Source organism: Mobula birostris, chromosome 23 (assembly GCF_030028105.1).
Source record: "Mobula birostris isolate sMobBir1 chromosome 23, sMobBir1.hap1, whole genome shotgun sequence".
In the NCBI taxonomy this organism is placed as follows: Eukaryota; Metazoa; Chordata; class Chondrichthyes; order Myliobatiformes; family Myliobatidae; genus Mobula; species Mobula birostris.
Window position 1 is genome coordinate 62141261 of NC_092392.1, and position 20235 is coordinate 62161495.

Genomic DNA, 20235 nt, shown 5'->3' on the forward strand with positions numbered 1-20235 from the left:
TTGCCTTTTTAGTTACCTTCTGTTGCTCTTTAAAAGTTTCCCAATCCTCCGGCTTCCCACTCGTCTTTGCTATGTTATACTTCTTCTCTTTTATTTTTATACTGTCCATTACTTCCCTTGTCAGCCACGGCCTCCCCTTACTCCCCTTAGGATCTTTCTTCCTCTTTGGAATGAACTGTTCCTGCACCTTCTGTATTATTCCCAGAAATACCTGCCATTGTTGTTCCACTGTCATCCCAGCTAGGGTATTGTTCCATTGAACTTTGGCCAGCTCCTCCCTCATAGCACCATAGTTCCCTTTGTTCAACTGTAATACTGACACTTCCGAGTTTCCCTTCTCCCTCTCAAATTGTAGATTAAAACTTATCATATTATGGTCACTACCTCCTAATGGCTTCTTTACCTCGAGGTCCCTGATCAAATCCGGTTCATTACACAACACTAAATCTAGAATTGCATTCTCCCTGGTAGGCTCCAGTACAAGCTGTTCTAAGAATCCATCTCGGAGGGACTCCACAAACTCCCTTTCTTGGGGTCCAGAGATTCCTCCAGTCTACCTGCATGTTGAAATCCCCCATAACAACTGTAGCATTACCTTTGCGACATGCCAATTTTAACTCTTGATTCATTTTACACCCTACATCCAGTACTGTTTGGGGGCCTGTAGATAACTCCCATTAGGGTCTTTCTACCCTTAGAATTTCTCAGTTCTATCCATACTGACTCTATGTCTCCTGATGCTATGTCCCCCCTCGCAAGGGACTGAATATCATTTCTCTCCAACAGAGCCACCCCACCCCCTCTACCCATCAGTCTGTCCTTTCGATAGGACGTATACCCTTGAATATTCATTTCCCAGGCCCTGTCCACTTGAAGCCATGTCTCTGTTATTCCCACAACATCATACTTACCAATTTCCATCTGTGCCTCAAGCTCATCCACTTTATTTCTTATACTCCGTGCATTCATATATAATACTCTTAATTCATTACTCCCAGGTGTCACGTAGGGAGTGATCCCTGTGGAATGCAGAAAGTGTGGGGTGGGGGGGAGGGAGAGATGTGCTTGGTGGTGGAATCCTGTTGGAGATGCTGAAAGATATGTAGAATTATGTGCTGGATGCGGGACCTGGTGGGATGGCAGGTGAGGACAAGAGGATCTCTATCCCTGGTGGGATAGTGGGCGAATGGGGGTGAGGGTAGATGTGCATGAAATTGAAGAGATGCGGTTGAGGGCAGTGTTGATGTTGAAGACCCTTTCTTTGAAGAAGGAGGACACTTCCTTCATTTTGGAATGAAAAGCCTCATCCTGAGAGCAGATGCGGCAGAGATGGAGGAACTGAGTGAAGGGATGGCATTTTTACAAGTAACAGGCTGGGAAAAAGTATAGTCCAAGTAGCTGTGAGAGTCAGTGGGTTTGTTATAGACATCAATGGATAAACTGTGTCCAGAGACAGAGACAGAGAGATCAAGAAAGGGAAGCGAAGTGTCGGAAATGGACCAGGTAAATTTGAGGGCAGGGTGGAAGGTGGAGGCAAAGTGGATGAAGTTGATGAGCTCAGCATTGGTGCAGGAAGCAACACTAATGCAGTCATTGATGTAGCATAGGGAAAGTGGGAGAGTGACACCAGTGTAGGCTTGGAACGTAGACTGTTCCACTTAGCTGCAAAAAAGGCAGGCATCGCTGGGACCCTTGTGAGTACCCATGGCTACACCTTTTGTTTGAAGGAAGTGGGAGGAGCCAAGTGAGAAATTATTGAGAGTGAGGACAGGTTCCACTAGACAGAGGAGAGTGGTGGTGGTGGAGTAGAATTAGTTGGGTCTAGTGTCCAGAAAAAAACAGAGAGCTTTGAGGCCTTTCTTCACCATCAATGCTGCTCTCAGCCACACCTCTTCCATTTTGTGCATGCCTCATCCTAACCTCCTGCCACCCCACCAGGGTTAGGGTTCCTCTTGTCCTTACCTACCACATCTCTGGCCTCAGTGTCCAGCACATTATTCTCTGTAACTTCTGTCATCTCCAATGGGATCCCACCACCAAGCACATCTTTCCCTCCCCCCCACTTTCTGCATTCCACAGGGATCATTCCCTATGCGACACTCGTGTCCATTAATCCCTCTCCACTGATCTCCCTCCTGATACTTATCCTTGCAAGCAGAAAAAGTGCTACACCTGCTCCTACACCTCCTTCATTCAGGGCCCCAAAAAGCCTGTTCAGGTGAGACGACACTTCACCTGTGAGTCTGTTGGGGTCATCTACTGTATCCAATGCTCTCAGTGTGGCTTCTTGTATACTGGTGAGACCTGACGTAAATTGGGAGACTGCTTCGCTGACCACCTACACTCTGTCTGCCAGAAAAAGCTGAATCTCCCAGTAGCCAACTATTTTAATTCCACTTCCCATTCCCATTCCAATATGTCTATCCATGGCCTCCTCCACTGTTGTGTTGAGGCCACACTTGTTGGAGGATCAACACCCTATATTTCGTTTGCGTAGCCTCCAACCTGTTGTCATGAGCATCAATTTCTCAAACGTCCGGTAATGGCTCCCCCCATTCCCATCCCTTTTTCCGTCCCTCACCTTATCTCCTTGCCTGATCATCACCTCCCTCTGGTGGTCCTCCCTTTTTTTCTTTCTTCCATGAACTTCTGTCCGCTCCTATTAGATTCCCCCTTCTCCAGACCTGTATCTCTTTCATCAATCAACTTCCTAGCTCTTTACTTCACCCCTCCCCTACTCCCAGTTTCACCTATCACCTTGTGTTTCTTTCCTCCCCTCCCCCCACCTTCTAATTCTGACCTCATCTTTTTTTCTCCAGTGCTGATGAAGGGTCTTGGCCCGAAACGCTGACTGTACTCTTTTCCATAGATGCTGCCTGGCCTGCTGATTTCCTCCAGCATTTTGTGTGATTTGTGTACTTCCCATTCTGCTGCATATGCACTGACCAGGGTCATGACCCTATCATGCAGTACCTTATGTCATCCATTTGTTAAATAATCTCAGACGTTTACAGTGCAATCAGTTTAACCATGAAATTTCCTTGCCCTTCATTATATTTTCAGTTTATTTCCCGAATTATCTATTTTCTCAGCTAGCATCAAATTCACAGGGTTTCTAGCCATGTTCAGTTTTTTAAAAAAATGGTAAATTGGTTTATTATTGTCACATACGTGGAAGTACAGTGAAAAACATTGTGATAAATTGTGATAAATATCGTCCATATAGATCAGTAGATTGAGATAGAACATTGTGAACAATAAATCAATGCAGAATCATGTGTTACATTTAGAGAGAAATTGCAGTGCAGGTAGACAATAATGTGCAAGACAATAATTCAATGTATTCACATTTGAATTTTGTTTCTATGTTGCCTGAAGTTAAATTCTTATGCCTTTCTAAACCTTTTTGTCGTGTACTTAATTTTGGTGGTTCATGGAATTCCCCATGCAAAGAAACAAGAAATAACTGCTTTCAATAATTGTATGACAGGTTCTCACAAAATGCCTGTGTGTCCTGCAAGATGTTGGTGTTCTCAAACTGAGGAAACAATGTGGAGTAACTGAAAGTGTGCAGCACATGATTAGTTGTCTCACATATTATTTGGCAAAGGTACAGTACTTTTATTGGTCGATGCATTTAGAAAATGTAATTTGTATTTTTAGCAGTCACAATGATATGAATGGTGGAGGGCCATTTAGTCCCTCGATGTCTTTCTTACTTTAAGTCTTTATATCCTTTATATTTTACTTTACTTTATATCCTTTCCCTATCTGTGTAATCGAACTCCTATATCTCTTTGTGTATTCACAGATGTGAATATGTGTGATCTTTTTAATACATGGAGGTAATGTACTTTAAATGTTGAAACTGTGTCATTGGCACGGTTTCAGCGTCCAATGATGGAACACTCGTATGGTCAGATTGAAGACTCATACAGCCAGATTTGGGAACAGCTTCTTTCCAACTGTGATAAGACTGCTGAATGGATCCTGACCCGGATCTGGGCCGTACCCTCCAAATATCCGGACCTGCCTCTCAGTTTTTTTGCACTACCTTACTTCCCATTTTTCTATTTTCTATTTATGATTTATAATTTAAAATTTCAATATTTACTAATTGTAACTATTTTTAATATTTTTAATATTTAATACTTATAATCCAGGGAGTGTGAAGCGCAGAATCAAATATCGCTGTGATGATTGTACGTTCTAGTACCAATTGTTTGGCGACAATAAAGTATAAAGTATAAAGAGAATGTTTTTCCACCATATTTTGTACTGAGATTGCTGCTATTGATTTTGAAATGAAAGTTTCAATTACACACTAATTTTTCAATATTTTTTGAGATAAACTTTATACCCCTAGCCAACTTAACTTTCAGTGGCAAGCCCATTATTGCAATATTTAAAGCATTTGAATAATATTTTCATATCAACAGGCATTACGATGTTGGAAAGAGAACGATCTTGCAGTAGAAGTCGCAGCAATTGGAAAACAGATTCTGCTTTCAACACTTCACATCACTACTGTGGAACCAAAAGCACTAGGAAACGTGGAAGATGTTGGACCAGTAAAAGAACTAAATGTAAATATTCTTTTGTTATAAATTACTTAGTTATAAAGTGAAATTTTTAATTAATGTCTGATTTTGCTGAAAAGATAATGATTTGTGAATAATATATATGGTTATTTTGCAAGTTGGCTAATAACTTGGATTGAAAACGATAAAGTATATGTTGAAATCTCAACAGAGATGAGAAGGAATTTCTTTGCCAGAGAGTGGTGAATCTATGAAATTTATTGCCATGGACAGCTGCAGAGGCCAAGTCACTGAGTATATTTAAAGTAGATACTGATAGGTTCTTGGTTAATCAGGGTGTTAAAGGTTACAGGAAGAAGGCAGGAGAATAGGGTTCAGAGGGATGATATATCAACCATGATGGAATGGCAGAGCAGACTCAATTGGCTCAGTGGCCTAATTCTGTTTCTATATCTGTGGACCGTAAGATGGTCAGTGCTATTTAACTTGCATTCTCCATAAAGGGAGAAAAAGGGAAATTAGCTCACTGGAGGCAGATTAGTTTGATATATCATGGTGGTCAGGAGATTTTATTAACAAATTCTGCTAATTATCTCACCATGTTGTCAGCTAGGAAATTTGCATTTAATTAAGTAAATCTGGAAGTAAATAATGTAACTTCAAGATGGCTTGATGGACGTAATTTGCTGTTCTAGTTTATATCTAGAAGTTAACTCCTTGAGCGACACACAAAAACTGCTGGGGGATCTCAGCAGATCAGGTAGCATCTATGAAGGGAAATAAACAGTTGATGTTTCGCACCGAGACCTTTCATCGGGTCTGGAAATGAAGGAGACAAAAGCCAAAATAAGAAGATGTGGGGAGGGGAAGGTGTACAAGCTGGCAAGTGATAGTTGAAACCAGGTGAGGAGAGACCTGAGTGGGAGAGGGAGGGGGAATAAAGTGAGAAGCAAAGTTATAGCTGGAAGCGGTAAAGTGCTGAAAAAGGAATCAGATAGGAGAGGACAGTGGACCATGGAAGAAAGGGAAGGAGGAGAGGAACTGGTGAGAGGTGATGGGCAGGTGAGGACAAGAGAAGAGGTGAGGGAGTAACCAGAATGAGGAATGGAAAAAGAGAGCAGGAAGAGCGGGTGGGGGGAGGGGAAGGAAGAGGGAAGAAATTACCAGAAGCTGGAGAAATCAATGTTCATGCCATCAGGTTGGAGGCTACCCAGATGGAATATGAGATGTTCTTCCAACACCAGGAGATCTTGCCTTTTGTGGTGGACAAAACTTCATCCCCCACCCAAACTCCCCCTCACCTGTTCTCACCTATCACCTTGCACTCATTCCCCTCCCCCAACTTTCTCATTCTATCTTCTGCTCCCTTCCTTTCTAATCCTGATTAACTGTCTTGGCCTGAAACATTGACTGTTTATTCCACTCCAAAGTTAACTCCTTACTGTTTTCAGAGGGGGAAGTAACTGATATTCCAGAAAGTGACACCCACATCTGAAAATAGCTTAAAAAATTGCTTGTTTGGAAGACAGTTAGAATCCAAGATCCAAAATAAAAGCAGTTAAAGATGAATGGGTAATCAAGGATGAGAGAGATATAATTTATAGCTTTTGACTTTATAGTCAAGTGCCTAATGCAAATGTCTTCCAAAGTTCAGTGTGTCAGAATCTTCCTAAAGCTAGGTAGGGGTGATCAAAGCAATTGCAAATTCACCAACTTATATAAACATAATTTGTTTGGGACAAATGACTATTAATTCAATTCCTACACTGAATATCACAGTGAATCTGTGATAGGGAAGATTTAAAAAGTTCTAAGTAAATTTATTATCAAAGTACATATATATTACCATATATAACCCTTGAAATTCATTTTCTTGCAGGCATACTCAATAAATCCATAAAAGAATAATGGTGGGACCAATGTCCTGAGTTGTGTGTATTTCAATGAAAGACCGCACCATCTTTGCTGTTCAAGCTGTGTGCAAAAGACAACAAACTGCAAATACAAAAAGAAAGAAACAATAATAATAAATAAGCAATAAATATCTAGAACATGAAATGAAGAGTCCTTGAAAATGAATCCATAGATTGTGGGAACATTTCAATGATGGGGCAAGTGAAGTTGAGTGAAGATAACCACTTTGATTCAAGAGGAAATGCTGGAGGAACTCAGCACAGGCTAGCATTGGCAGATTTTCTCTTGTTTGTGATTGGTTCAGGAGCCTGATAGATGAGGGGTAATAACTGTTCCTGAACCTGGTGATGTGAATCCTGAGCCCCTGTAGCTTCTTCCCGATGGGATGGCAGTAGCTAGAAGAGAGCATGGCCTGGGTGAGGGGGGTCCCTGGGTACGTTTACTGTAAAATTCAGAGCATTTACAAATTTGAAGATGATACCACTGTTAGCAGAATCACAGATGGTGATGAGGTGCTGTATAGAAGTGAGACAGATTGACTGGTTGATTGGTGTCATAACAACAACCTTGCACTCAAAGTCAGCAAAGCAAAGAAATTTTTGTGGACATTGGAAAGGTGAAGTCAAGCATAGATGCACCAGTCCTCATTGGAGGGCCTTTCTTGGAAATTGTGAGCAGATTCAAGATCGTATGTGTCAATATTTTTGACACTTGATCTTGGGCTAGTCACATAGACACCACCATGAACAAAGGCACACCAGTACCCTTATTTTTTAGAAGTCATGGGAGACTGAGAAACTTCAAAGTTATACAGTGGAAAGCATTCTGACTTGTTGCATCATGGCCTGGTATAGAAAGTCCAGTGCACAGGAATGCAAGAGGCTACAGAGAATAATAGACACAAATTAATTTTCATGGCATTTAGACACTGTGCACGTATGCCAATGACAATAATAAATTTGAACTTGAATTCACTCTAGCTTCTCTTCTAAAACTAGTGTAGATGTGTGCATGCATATAGATGGTTGGATACCATTTTATGAGGCATAATTTAATAGTTTGAAAAGTATGACTTATTTTTAGCAAAGTCTCTTTTAATTTCATTACTTCTTAATATGAATGCAAACAGCACACAATCTTTTTTCCCCAAATATTCTTGTATTTTATTTAATTAGAACAAATTGGAAAACACGGCTGTTAGGGAGAAGTTAGCAATTCACAACTCTTTAGAACAACGGGTGAAGGCAATGAACGAAGGCTTGACTAATCTGATGAAAGAAGGTAAGAACATCAGTTTTCACTACTTTCTAACAAAGCATGTTGTCAACCAGTGTACTGTTGTAGTATCTAAGAGGTATTTCTTGTTCAAGTGTTATGGTGAAGCTGGGGTTAACTGTAACTCAGTCTCCCAGTTTAACAATTGTGAACTAAAATCACATTCCAGACAGCTGAGTACAAAACTGAGGTTGACACTTCAATCCAGTACTGGAAGAGATCTGCACTGTAGAACATATTATTTTGCTGATTAAATGTTTAAGTGACATTTGCTTATATTGTATCAAGTGTACAAACAAAATTTTACTGCACAATTGGGAAGAGCAAGTTCTCCCTGGTTCTGCTGGTCAATATTTCATTACATATCGAGGATCATGATATTGAGCTGTCTCTTTGCTGCTGTTTGTGGCACCTTATAGCATGCGTATTAGCTGCCTTGTTTCTTACATTTCACAAAATACACTATCCACTGCAGAGTCTTTATTTTGGACATTCTAAGATTGCAGGAAAATATTGTATAATTCCATGACTTGTTTTCTTTTAATCATTCTTTACAGCTGTGATTGCAATAATTCAGTGTAGGAAATCTCTTCCCTTTTTCTTACTATGCTGTTTCAGTAAAGGCAGAAGAATTGACAGAGATTGGATCCTCTACAGCACTTTTCATAGCTGTTTCATTTGGATCAATAAATGGTGCTTATCGCAAAGGTAAACAATTTCAATTTATGGCACATTAAACTATTTTAAATTATTTTTAAATATTACTCAGTAAAAGTTTATACCTTACGTCAGTAAAAAGTTTATATATATGAAGGCTGAGTGGAGTGTAACGTTGGCATGGGTTGGGTTTAAGATCTAGTTACTGAATAGTTAGCTGCATTTAATGTGATAGTCAGAAAAGTGGAATATAAATGGGAAGGTTCTTTGATCATTCAACAATTTGTTTCCTGGTGTAGCACAATTATCTTTTCAGGAAGTCAAGAAACCGAACTTGTATGTAGAATATTTCACCTCATAAAACAGCACAGTTTGTATTGATTTAGAGGCTTTAATGTATAAAACTGTTCCAAATGTTAGAACCCTTGTTTGTACAGTCATTTAGCAAAAAACATCCTCCTGGTCTAGTGAGTCCTCACCGGCCATCAAGCGTCCATTTTGTACATGATCCTAGGCTGACCTATTTTACTGTCTCTACATGGTCTCACTCCACTCTCTTAACCATTTCAATAATTCATCTGTACACCTGATGTAATTTACAGCAGCCATGAAATCTACCAAGCAATTTGTTAGGAGGAAATTGGAGTGCCCGGAGGAAACCCACTTACAGAGAGCACCAGAGATTCGGACTGAAGCTGAAGCTGTGAGCCAATGGCTCTTCTAGTGTCATCGCTGCTGTACCATACCAAGTATTGCTGACCTAGCCTGTTTCAGACTAGAAACTTCATATATGAAAGCCCAGGTTCCATTTTGAAGTTGTTTTCTCTGTCTTTTGAGGAAAACTCTATTCCTTCCACAGCCAAATGAAAATTCTCCCTTAAATCTTCAAACCTGATCTTAGTTCCAACCAAGAACCAAGATGTTGGCTGCCTCAGATGGTATTATGGTGAGAGTTCACCAGATGCGTTACAAATCTCAGGCCCTTTATGTTAATAATGCTGAATTGCAGAATAACGATACCCTTATAAATGTTACTAATTTAACACTAAATTTCATTTGCTTCATGTTTTTCTCAGTGACTGTCAAATTGACAGAATAGCTGTGTTGAAAATACCATCTACTGAAATTTGATCTTGTAAAGAAACATGTTGTATCATTGTTACAGTAATGCAGCTGAAAGGTCAAGATCGATTCCTGGAATTCTTCGTCATACTGATGCATAGATTAATACGCGAAGAGAATTTTAAACCAGTTTCAAGGTGGGCGAATGAAGTTGTAGCATATATAAAAAGGTAAGTATATTGTTATTTAAAACAAATACTGAAAACCGAAAATCTTGGAAGTAGTCAATCAGATAGGCAGCAACCATGGAGAAAGAAACAATTAACATTTCAGGTCATTGAACTTACATCAGAGCTGGGCATCTGGCTCTTGCACTATTTATTAATGTTGACTGAATTGGAAAATGAGCTGTCCAGTATTTTTACTTAAGTAGAGCATTTTTTTCCAAGGAAAAAAGCATAATTATTTTATTATTATATGTAGCTAATTTTTCCATTTTGTTGGGAAATATAAATTTGTTATCAATGAACACATGTAAACACGAGAAATAAATTAATGTGGATTAGGGTCAAATGGGAACATTGAATATTAAAACCCTGAAACTAGGTTCAAACCTGTTTTGAATTCATTATTTCTCAATCTCTGCACTTAGGAGGTTGGTTGATTATTGAAATGCTCTCAGGAGTGTCTGCCTTAATTTTACACTTACTCAGAATTGCTGGCAAGTAATTGCAATAGCATGGTCTAAGTATCAGGCAGATCGCAAGAGTTTCCTCCTTGTCCACAAGCATATCTTGTGAAATCTGTTCCCCAGACTCTATGATCTCCCATCAACGTTCCTATACAATTATCCAATTGCCTTTCAATCTCTTCTGGGGTTTTCCTTATCAAATTTTTACAAACCCTGATTATCATTCCCCTCTCATTTCCCACCAGTCGTCATTTCTCTAGGTTTTTTTTTGTCTTTCCTGGTTCTTCCAACTTCTGGATCACTGATTCACCTTTCACCCTAGCCCCCTATCTTTGTCATCTTTTCTCTCTCTCTTTCTCTCCATTCTGATCTGATGTCTCTCCAATCCCCATACTCTTCCCAACTCTGATTTCCCTTTTGATTTCTTCAAATCACCTTTACCCATCTATTGGGTCCTTAATGATCCCAGTATTCCTAAACATATTCTACCATCCTTGTGAATTTTTGCGAAGCAGAGGAAAATTGTCAAAATGCTTTATTTGAATTCAATGAGGAAAGGTGAGGGTCCAGAGGATTGGAGGGTTGAAGATGTTGTTCCCTTATTCAAGAAAGGGAGTAGAGAATAGCCCAGGAGATTATAGGCCAGTGAGTCCTACTTCAGTGGTTGGTAAGTTGATGGGGAAGATCCTGAGAGGCAGGATTTACGAACATTTGGAGAGGCATAATATGATTAGGAATAGTCAGCATGGCTTTGTCAAAGGCAGGTCGTGCCTTATGAGCCTGACTGAATTTTTTGAGGAGGTGACTAAACACATTGATGAAGGTAGAGCCGTAGATGTTGTGTATATGGATATCAGCAAGGCATTTGCTAAGGTACCCCATTTGCAAGGATTATTGAGAAAGTAAGGAGGCACGGGATGCTTTGTGGATCTAGAACTGGCTTGCCCACAGAAGGCAAAGAGTGGTTGTAGATGGGTCATATTCTGCATGGAAGCCAATGGTGTGTCTCAGGGATCTGTTCTGGGACCCCTACTCTTTGTGATTTTTTTAAATGACCTGGATGAGGAAGTGGAGGGATGGGTTAGTAAATTTGCTGATGACACAGAGATTGGGGATGTTGTGGATAGTGTGGAGGGCTGTCAGAGGTTACAGTGGGACATCGATAGGATGCAAAACTGAGCTGAGAAGTGGCAGATGGAGTTCAACCCAGATAAGTGTGAGGTGGTTCATTTTGATAAGTCAAATATGATGGCAGAATATAGTATTAATGGTAAGACTCTTGGCAGTGTGGAGAATCAGAGGGATCTTGAGGTCCGAGTCCATAGGACGCTCAAAGCTGCTACGCAGATTGACTCTGTGGTTAAGAAGGCATACGGTGCATTTGCCTTCATCAATCGTGGGATTGAGTTTAAGAGCCGAGAGGTAATGTTGCAACTATATAGGGCCCTGGTCAGACCCCACTTGGAGTGCTGTGCTCATTTCTTGTCACTTCACAATAGGAAGGACGTGGAAAGCTTAGAAAGGGTGCAGAGGTGATTTACAAGTCACCTTTTTTATGAGAAAAGGTTGAGTGAACCCGGCCTTTTCTCCTTGGAGCGACAGACGATGAGAGGTGACTTGATAGAGGTGTACAAGATAATGAGAGGCATTGATCGTATGGGTAGTCAGAGGCTTTTCCCCAGGGCTGAAATGGCTAGCACAAGAGGGCACAGTTTTAAGGTGCTTGGAAGTAGATACAGAGGAGATGCCAGGGGTAAGTTTTTTAACGCAGGGAGTGGTGATTGCGTGGAATGAGCTGCCGGTGGCGGTGGTGGAGGCGGAAACGATAGGGTCTTTTAAGAGATTCCTGTTTGGCTATATGGAGCTTAGAAAAATAGAGGGCTATGGGAAAAGCCTAGGTAGTTCTAAGGTAGGGACATGTTCAGCACAGCTTTGTGGGCCAAAGGGCCTGTATTGTGCTGTATGTTTTCTATGTTTCTCTGAAACAAATTGTAACAAATTACAACATACAGTACGTGTATTATTGGCACAATTAAAGTCAAGCAACTATGTTCTATTATTCTATTGCAGAGTCTTAGTTGTGAGAGTCATATAGGCTGAGAATTAAATCTATCATGATACTTGATATTTTGGGACAATGGAGAAATTGAATCAGGAGGAGGATTATCTCTAGTAATAGAAGATCACAATGGGCTGGTGGTTAAAAATGATCTTAGATCAAAAAAAGTCAAGACCTAGAATAATTTTGATAGAGGGAAAATAAAACAAGGAATTAAATTACTTTTGGGAGTAGTTGATAGGACTCTGACAGTGACTATAGTTGAAAAGAGTCATTTTAGAAATTGAGTAATTATAATGCTGTATCCATGGGTGATTTGATGCTTATAAATTTGGCAAATCCAATTTGCAAACGCAGTCTTGATGACAATTTCATCAAGAAAAGTATTTAATACTGTCATGTATAACTCGATGGGATTAATTAGTGATCTATTTGTAATTACTAATAAATGAGCATTGAATCAAATTTTATATTGAGTTTGAGAATAGCAAACTGAAGTCCAAAAGTAGAAATTAAACTCAAGTAAAAAGATACTCTACTCAGGTATGAAGTAAAGGTTGGTTAAAGTGGATTAGAAAATTAGATTAAAGGTTATAGAAGTAGATTAACAGCTGCAGCTATTTAGAGAAATATTTCATAATTCTCAACAAGAAATTATTTTGAGGAATTACATGGTTTCAGGACAATGATTCATCCCTTTGCTTTGGAGTTTGAGCTCAGAAAATATTGGGGTCAAGTGTCTATTAAGAACAATTGTTAACTTAGATTGCTGAAATATAGTCCAACGTTTTCTTTCAACCAACCAGGCGGAACAGATCTCTTCTTGGCATAAAAAAATCTGAGAAGAAAGCATCCAAATTGCTGAAAAACACAGTGGTTGTGGTGGAGTATCATAATGTAAGTTACAGCTGCAATATTTAGTGATTGTTTCCAGCTTCACTTACAAGTCAGTGTGTATTTCTTGCAAAGGACAAACAGTAACATGTTTTATTTCAAGAATTTGGAGAAGCTGAAATCCACTATGAATACACAGTGAATAATTTGGAGTTGTAAAATATCTGTACGGTGTAGATATAATCAAGGAAATAATAATTGTTCAATGCAAGTTGGCTGGAAAAGTACTCCATTTTCACACTGGAAACAAGACATTAAGGCAGAGACGATTGAAAAAGTTATCTATGGGGCAAAGTTATGAGGAGTCATAGAATTCTACTGGGTAGAATGAGATTGTGCAACCCATTGAACCTGTACTATTTCTTTCAAAAAGCAGTCTATTTTTTCTCCATTGTCTTACATTTTCTCTCCCCTAGATACCTAGTCTGCTTTATAAAATCTATTATTAAATCTGTTTCTGATGAGTGATGTGTTCAAAGTGGTAAATATGAATTAACATTTCCTTATTGAACCAGTCAGCCATCAAAGACAACTTTGCTTCATTTAATGTCTCTAAATCTTTCAAAATTTTAAGCACTTATTCCAAGTCTTAACATAAATCTTCTTCAAGGAGGAAAGCTAAGTTATTCTTGTCTAACAAATCATCTTCACAGCTGTTCTAGGTGATCAACACCCTTGCCTTTCTGGAATATCCACACCCTTTGTGTAATGCAAGGCTATGAATTGATGTTATATTTCCAGGTGGTCTGGAAGGAATTTATTTAAGTTTAGCTGAATTTTCAGCTTTTGCACTTGTCACCTCCAATTGCAAAGTCAAGGATCCTGTGTGCTTTATTAACTAGAAGGCAAGAATGATCAAGTGTAAGATTACACCTATTGGGAAAGGAATGAAATGCTGTACTGTTTTTCCTGAAAGGCATAGATTGAGGGGTGATATAAGCAAAGTTTTTTTTATATTGATGAAAGGTTTGGAAAAAATAAATGCAGATATTTATGGGAGAGAAAACTAAATACCATCAGTTAAGAGAGTAACCAAGAATTAAAATGCGGAACTCAGATTAAAAATTGGTTTACTGTAAGGAGATGAAATCATTTCCATTGGAATTGGTTAGTAAATAATTTTGTACAGTTGAGGGAATGCTGGAGAAAACATGAGAGAAGGGACTAGTTGGGCTGAAGATTCCGGTTTAAGATGCTGCTGGTGAAGCATAGCAATGACTTCCAAGTAGCAAACAAAACAAAAAAAAATTACTATATTAATTACACTTTTTCTTGGATACAATCTCTGCAATCAATAGCTTGTAACTCCCCTTTTGGAGTTGAGCTGTTGAACCTCCCATACAACATGGCATTTTTGGGTTGTGAACTGAAATCTTGAACGTGCAGGACGGTTGCAGCGTGGGTTATATGGACCGAATCGAGGCAGCTTTGTCCAGGCACAAGAGTAAGGTATGAGCCAATGTTTGGACATTACTGGAGTGGACTTGGAGGTGACTCAACGTGGCTGAACTGAGGCGAGGGGAGTGGAGCCAATGCAGAGTCGAGCTGGTGGGGCCTGGTCCTGGACCCGAGAGCAAGGAAAGAGACGAGGTTTAGTCAATTTCAGCACTGGGCCAAATAGGAAAGGTTGGGTACGGGTTGAATTGAGGCAATGGGGCTGGACCCGAGAGTGTATTGAAGTGGCAGGGCCTGGTCTGAGACTGAGGACTGGCCCCAGGTTTGGATGATTTAAGCGCTGAGCCAGATTGCAAAGGTCGGGGTGTTGGGCTAGAGATGAGGGATGGTCTGATTCAGCTTGCTGTTCCGTGAGGCTTACTCGTCTCTTTGCTGAACTGAGGGTGTGGCCTGCAACTAATGGGCCCTTGATTCGGCTGCAGTGATGACTGGCTTTGTGGCTATGGACTCACTTCCGTGAACTTCAGTTCTGAATGTCATTTGCTTATTTTTATTGTTTGCACAATTTGTTTTTTTTATGTTGGGTGTTTAATGGTTTTCTTGTTTTTAATGTATATCACACACAGCAGAGATCCCAGTGTGGGTCCCTGCAGAACACCACTAATCACAGACTTCCATCCAGAGTAAATCCAATCAGCAACAACCCTCTGTCTCTTTTTGCCAGCCAGTTCTGAATTCAACTGGCCAAGTCACTGTGGATCCTAAGCATCTTAATCTTCTGGATGGTACTCATATTGAGGGACCTTGTGAAATGTATTACTGAAATCCACAGCTCTAACTTCATCATTCGTCTCTGTCATTTCCTCCAAAAGCTCCAACAAGTTACTAAAACATGACTTTCCCTGCACAGAGCTATACTAACTGTCTCTAATTAGGTCATAGTTTTCCATCTGCCTTTTATCGCAGTTACAGGCTTCAAATAATGCTTTGTTTCCCCAAGTTGAAGTTTTATTATGTAATTCTATTCGCAGTCTTTATATATTTCTTTGTATGCTTCTCCTTGAGCTCAACACTATCATCCCTTGAAACTAATCACCAAACACCAAGACCTAGGCCTTGACACCTCATTGTGCAACTGGATCCTAGATTTTGTCACTTGCAGACTGCAGTCAGTACAGATTTGCAACAATATCTTCTCTGCAATCACCGCAGCACAGGTGCACCACGAAGCTGTGTGCTTAAACCCTTGTTCTACTTGTTTTGTGCTTATGACCATATGGCTAAATGCAGCTCCAATGCCATATTTAAGTTTGCTGGTGACACCGCTGCTGTTGGCTGAATCAAAGGTGGTGATGAATCAGCATATAGGAGGGGAATGGAAATCTGCTTGAATAGTGCCACAACAACAAGCTCTCATTCAATGTCAGCAAAACCAAACAGCAGATTATTGACTACAGGAAGACGAAACTGGAGGTCTGTGTGCCAGTTTTTATCAGGAGATCGGATCAGAGGTGGAGAGGGTCAGTCACTTTAAATTCCTCAGTGTTATCATATTAAAGGATCTGTCCTGGGAACAGCACGTAAGTGCCATCACAAAGAAGGCATGACAACATCTCTGCTGTCTTAGAAGTTTGGGGAAACTCAGCAAGTCATCTAAAACTATGTCAAACTTCTGCAGATGCACGGTGGAGAGTACCCTGATGGGTTGCATCAGTCCAATCGTGTACTGGCACATCATTGCACGTGATATAACCACATCTTCCCTTCCTTAAAAAGAAAAACAATTAACAATGTTAATCAAAGCAAATACATAATTCAACAAGTCTCTATCAGTCTCTCTGGGGGTTTATGAACACAATTAGACCTCCTAAGTGTACACACAGATCTTGTGTTTCCTTGTTATTATTTACATGTTCAGTCTCATCTACATCTGTTAACTGAATCCCTGAAGTTGGCTCTTTCTTGAGGTCTTTGCAATTTCTCCTTACCACTGCTCCCTCCTCTGTTTGGACCACGTATGATCTGGGTTGTACTTCTTCAAGTACGGTAGCTTTCTGTGTCCATGTGTTCATTTTGTCTTGTATTCTTACTTCATCTCCCTGATGCAGTTCAGGTAATGGATGAGAACGTCTATCAAAGTATATTTTCTGCTTTGCTTTGTGTTCATCTTTCCATTTTTCACTTGTTCACCTTCCTCTGTTCTTATCCATTGGCAGATTAGATCTCAAACGTTGTCCCATCAAGAGCTGAGCAGGCGAAAATCCACATTCAAGTGGAGTACTTCGGTAGGCTAACAAGACTTTATAAAAATCACTTCCACTATCTTTTGCTTTGTGCATCAGTTTCTTAACAATTCCTTCCGATTTCTCAACTAATCCATTAGACTGAGGGAAAAATGGACTAGATGTTGTATGAACAAAGCCCCATTCACGAGCAAAATGTTTCATGCATTCACTACTGAATTATGGACCATTGTCTATGAAAACTTCATCAGGTACACCATGTCTTGGAAAAAACTGATTGCATGCATGTAATTACATTTTCTGCAGTCGTTCTGCCCAGACAACACACTTCAGGATACAATGAGTAGTAATCTGTTATTAATAGATAGTCTGTTGTTATTAATAAAAAGATCAACGCCTACCTTCTGATAAGGTCTCTGAGGATTTGAGTGTGGATTCAGTGACTCCTTAGGCTTGCTAGGTTGGTATTTAAGGCATATTTGACAAGAAGACACCAATCCTGCAATCTCTTGATTCATCCTGGGCCAAAACATCACTTCCTGTGCCCTTCTCTTACATTTTTCAATGCCTTGGTGGCCTTCATGAATTTTATCAAGCATTTCTTTACAGAGACTTTTAGGTATTACAATTCTACTACCTTTGTACAATATCCCATCCACAATAGACAGTTCTGATCTGTGGTTCCAATAATCTTGTACTACTGAGGTACAGTCATGCCTATTATCTGGCCATCCATCCAACACCACTTGTATTACCTGATTGAGAATTTTGTTCTTCTCTGTCTCCAGACACAGCAGTTCCAACTTTTTGTGAGCAACAGGTACAGTTTCTATGACAATATCAATGAATACCTGAACATCAGTAACGTTCCTGTGAGTCTTTTGTTGTTGGATCCACAGCTCTGGAAAGTGTGTCAGCCGTGTACATGAATTTTCCAGGTGTGTATGACACATTCAACGCATATCTTTGCAACTTGATCATCATTCGCAAAGGACAGTTGCTTAAAGGTTTGTTAAACAATGCAATCAACAGCTTATGATCAGTTTTAACATCAATAGATTGCCCTGACACAAACTGATGAAATCTCTCACAAGCAAACATAATGCTGAACAATTCTTTTTCAATTTGGGCATACCTTGTTTCTGGATCAGATAATGAACGAGATGCATATGCCACTGGTAGCCATTCCTGATCGTGTTCAAGTCAAGTGAAGTCACCTGTTATTGCCATTTCAACCATAACTGCTGGCACAGTACACAGTTAAAACAAGACAATGTTTTTCAGGACCATGGTGCTACATGAAACAATACAAAAACTACACTGAACTACATAAAACAACACAAAAACTACACTAGACTACAGACCTACCCAGGACTGCATAAAGTGCACAAAACAGTGTAGGCATTACAATAAATAATAAACAAGACAATAGGCACAGTAGAGGGCAGTAGGTTGGTGTCAGTCCAGGCTCTGGGTATTGAGGAGTCTGACAGCTTGGGGGAAGAAACTGTTACATAGTCTGGTCGTGAGAGCCCGAATGCTTCGGTGCCTTTTGCCAGATGGCAGGAGGGAGAAGAGTTTGTATAAAGGGTGCGTGGGGTCCATCATAATGCTGTTCGCTTTATGGATGCAGCGTGTGGTGTAAATGTCTGTAATGGTGGGAAGAGAGACCCTGATGATCTTCCCAGCTGACCTCGCTATCCGCTGCGGGTCTTCCGATCCGAGATGGTGCAATTTCCGAACCAGGCAGTGATGCAGCTGCCCAGGATGCTCTCAATACAACCTCTGTAGAATGTGGTGAGGATGGGGGGTGGGAGATGGACTTTTCTCAGCCTTCGCAGAAAGTAGAGATGCTGCTGGGCTTTCTTTGCTATGCAGCTGGTGTTTGGAGTACTACTGCCCCTAAACCTGCTTGAGATGCATCACATGAGATCTTGATGGGTCTCTCAGCATCATAAAATTTCAACACAGGTTCTTTTGTGAGTACTTTCTTGAGATTTAGCCATGCCTTCTCCTGTTCATGGTTCCAGCCCCATTCATTTCTCTTTTCTGTTAGCTGCCTCAATGGAGCAACCTGTTCTGAGAGATTGGGTATAAATTTTCCCTTATAGTTAACCATTCCCATAAACCTCTGAGCATCCTTTCTACATTGCTGCCTTGGTGTGTTCTCAATAGCAGAAACCTTTAATGGATCAGGACGCAACCCTCTTTGCTGATGATTTCACCCACAAATGTAAGCTCAGTCACTCCTAGCTGACATTTGTCTTTATTCAATTTCAGGTTTGCCTTGTGTGTTGCCTCAAAGACTTGTCTGAGCTTGGCGTCATGCTCTTGTTTAGTTGATCCCCAATTAATAATATCATCCATGGATATATCTACGCTCATAAAACATGTGATGGTTTTACGGTACACTTCAGGAGATAATGCAATTTCAAAAAGAAGCCTAAGAAATTAGTATCTGGCAAAAGGAGTGTTAAAGGTACACAATTTTGAACTCGGTTCACCTAATTTGAGTTGCCAGAATCTGGAGGATGCATCTAATTTACTAAACTACTTTGCATTAGCAAACTATGACATAATTTTTTCACCAGTGGGCAATTTGACGTGCTCTCTTTTAATGGCCCGATTCAAGTCTCTTGGATCTAAACAAATCCTCAGTTTTCCATTTTTCTTATCAACAATAACAAGCGAATTGACCCATTCAGTTGGTTCATCCATTTTTTTTATGACTCCTAGCCTTTCTATTCTGTCTAGCTCTGTTTTCAGTTGACGACGTAATGCAAAAGGTACTTTTCTGCATGGATGTACTACGGGTTGCAAAGTATTGTCAATTTTAATCGAGTGCTCTCCTGGAAGACAACCAAGCCCTTTAAACAAGTTTTCATACTCTTTCATCAAGTCACTGTATTCTGACTTTGTGTCGCTATCCAGGACCAAAATTCTTTTCACCAAATTAAGTCTATCACGGGCAGGTAAACCCAGAATTGACTGTACATTTTTTGGCATGACCACAAATGAAAGCGCGTGCACAATATTTTTGTGAGATACCTTTACTATGCATGTTCCTTTAACTGGAATATGCACCTGAATACCCAATCACTTTTATATTTGGTTGATGTAACTTCAGTCTTGGCTTTAAAGCATTAACCTCAGATTCTGCAAGAACTTTTACTTGCACTCCAGTATCAAGTTTAAACAGAATATTGTTTTGATTCACTTGCAACGGAATAGTCCAGTCATTCTTACTTAGTTTATTTTCACAAAGCACATCTATATAAAATTCCTCATGTTCATCTTCAAGCACAGCATTTACTTGTTTCATTTTATTTTCCTTCTTTCTACTTTTACAACAGCGTGAAAAATTGATTAATATTACCGCAGCTATTGCAAATTTTGCCATATGCGGGAGAGTGATTTGGACGATGTTCCTGCGCACAGCGATCACATGACTTTTTGTTTCAGCAGCTCTCTGCGCGCCTGTGAAGAATTTATATCGCTCATACG

General features: G+C 40.0%; 1 protein-coding gene across 13 annotated transcripts in view; it reads left to right on the plus strand.

Annotated features, from left to right (window-relative positions):
* cfap54 (cilia and flagella associated protein 54) overlaps positions 1–20235 on the plus strand; it is a 482407-nt gene that overhangs the window by 183135 nt on the left and 279037 nt on the right. For all 13 annotated transcript variants that reach the window (XM_072241335.1, XM_072241340.1, XM_072241339.1 and 10 more), the window contains 6 exons: positions 3491–3610; positions 4440–4586; positions 7631–7736; positions 8349–8438; positions 9553–9679; positions 13006–13096. In XM_072241335.1, coding sequence (XP_072097436.1) covers positions 3491–3610; positions 4440–4586; positions 7631–7736; positions 8349–8438; positions 9553–9679; positions 13006–13096 — 681 coding nt within the window. The remainder of the gene's footprint in view (positions 1–3490; positions 3611–4439; positions 4587–7630; positions 7737–8348; positions 8439–9552; positions 9680–13005; positions 13097–20235) is intronic.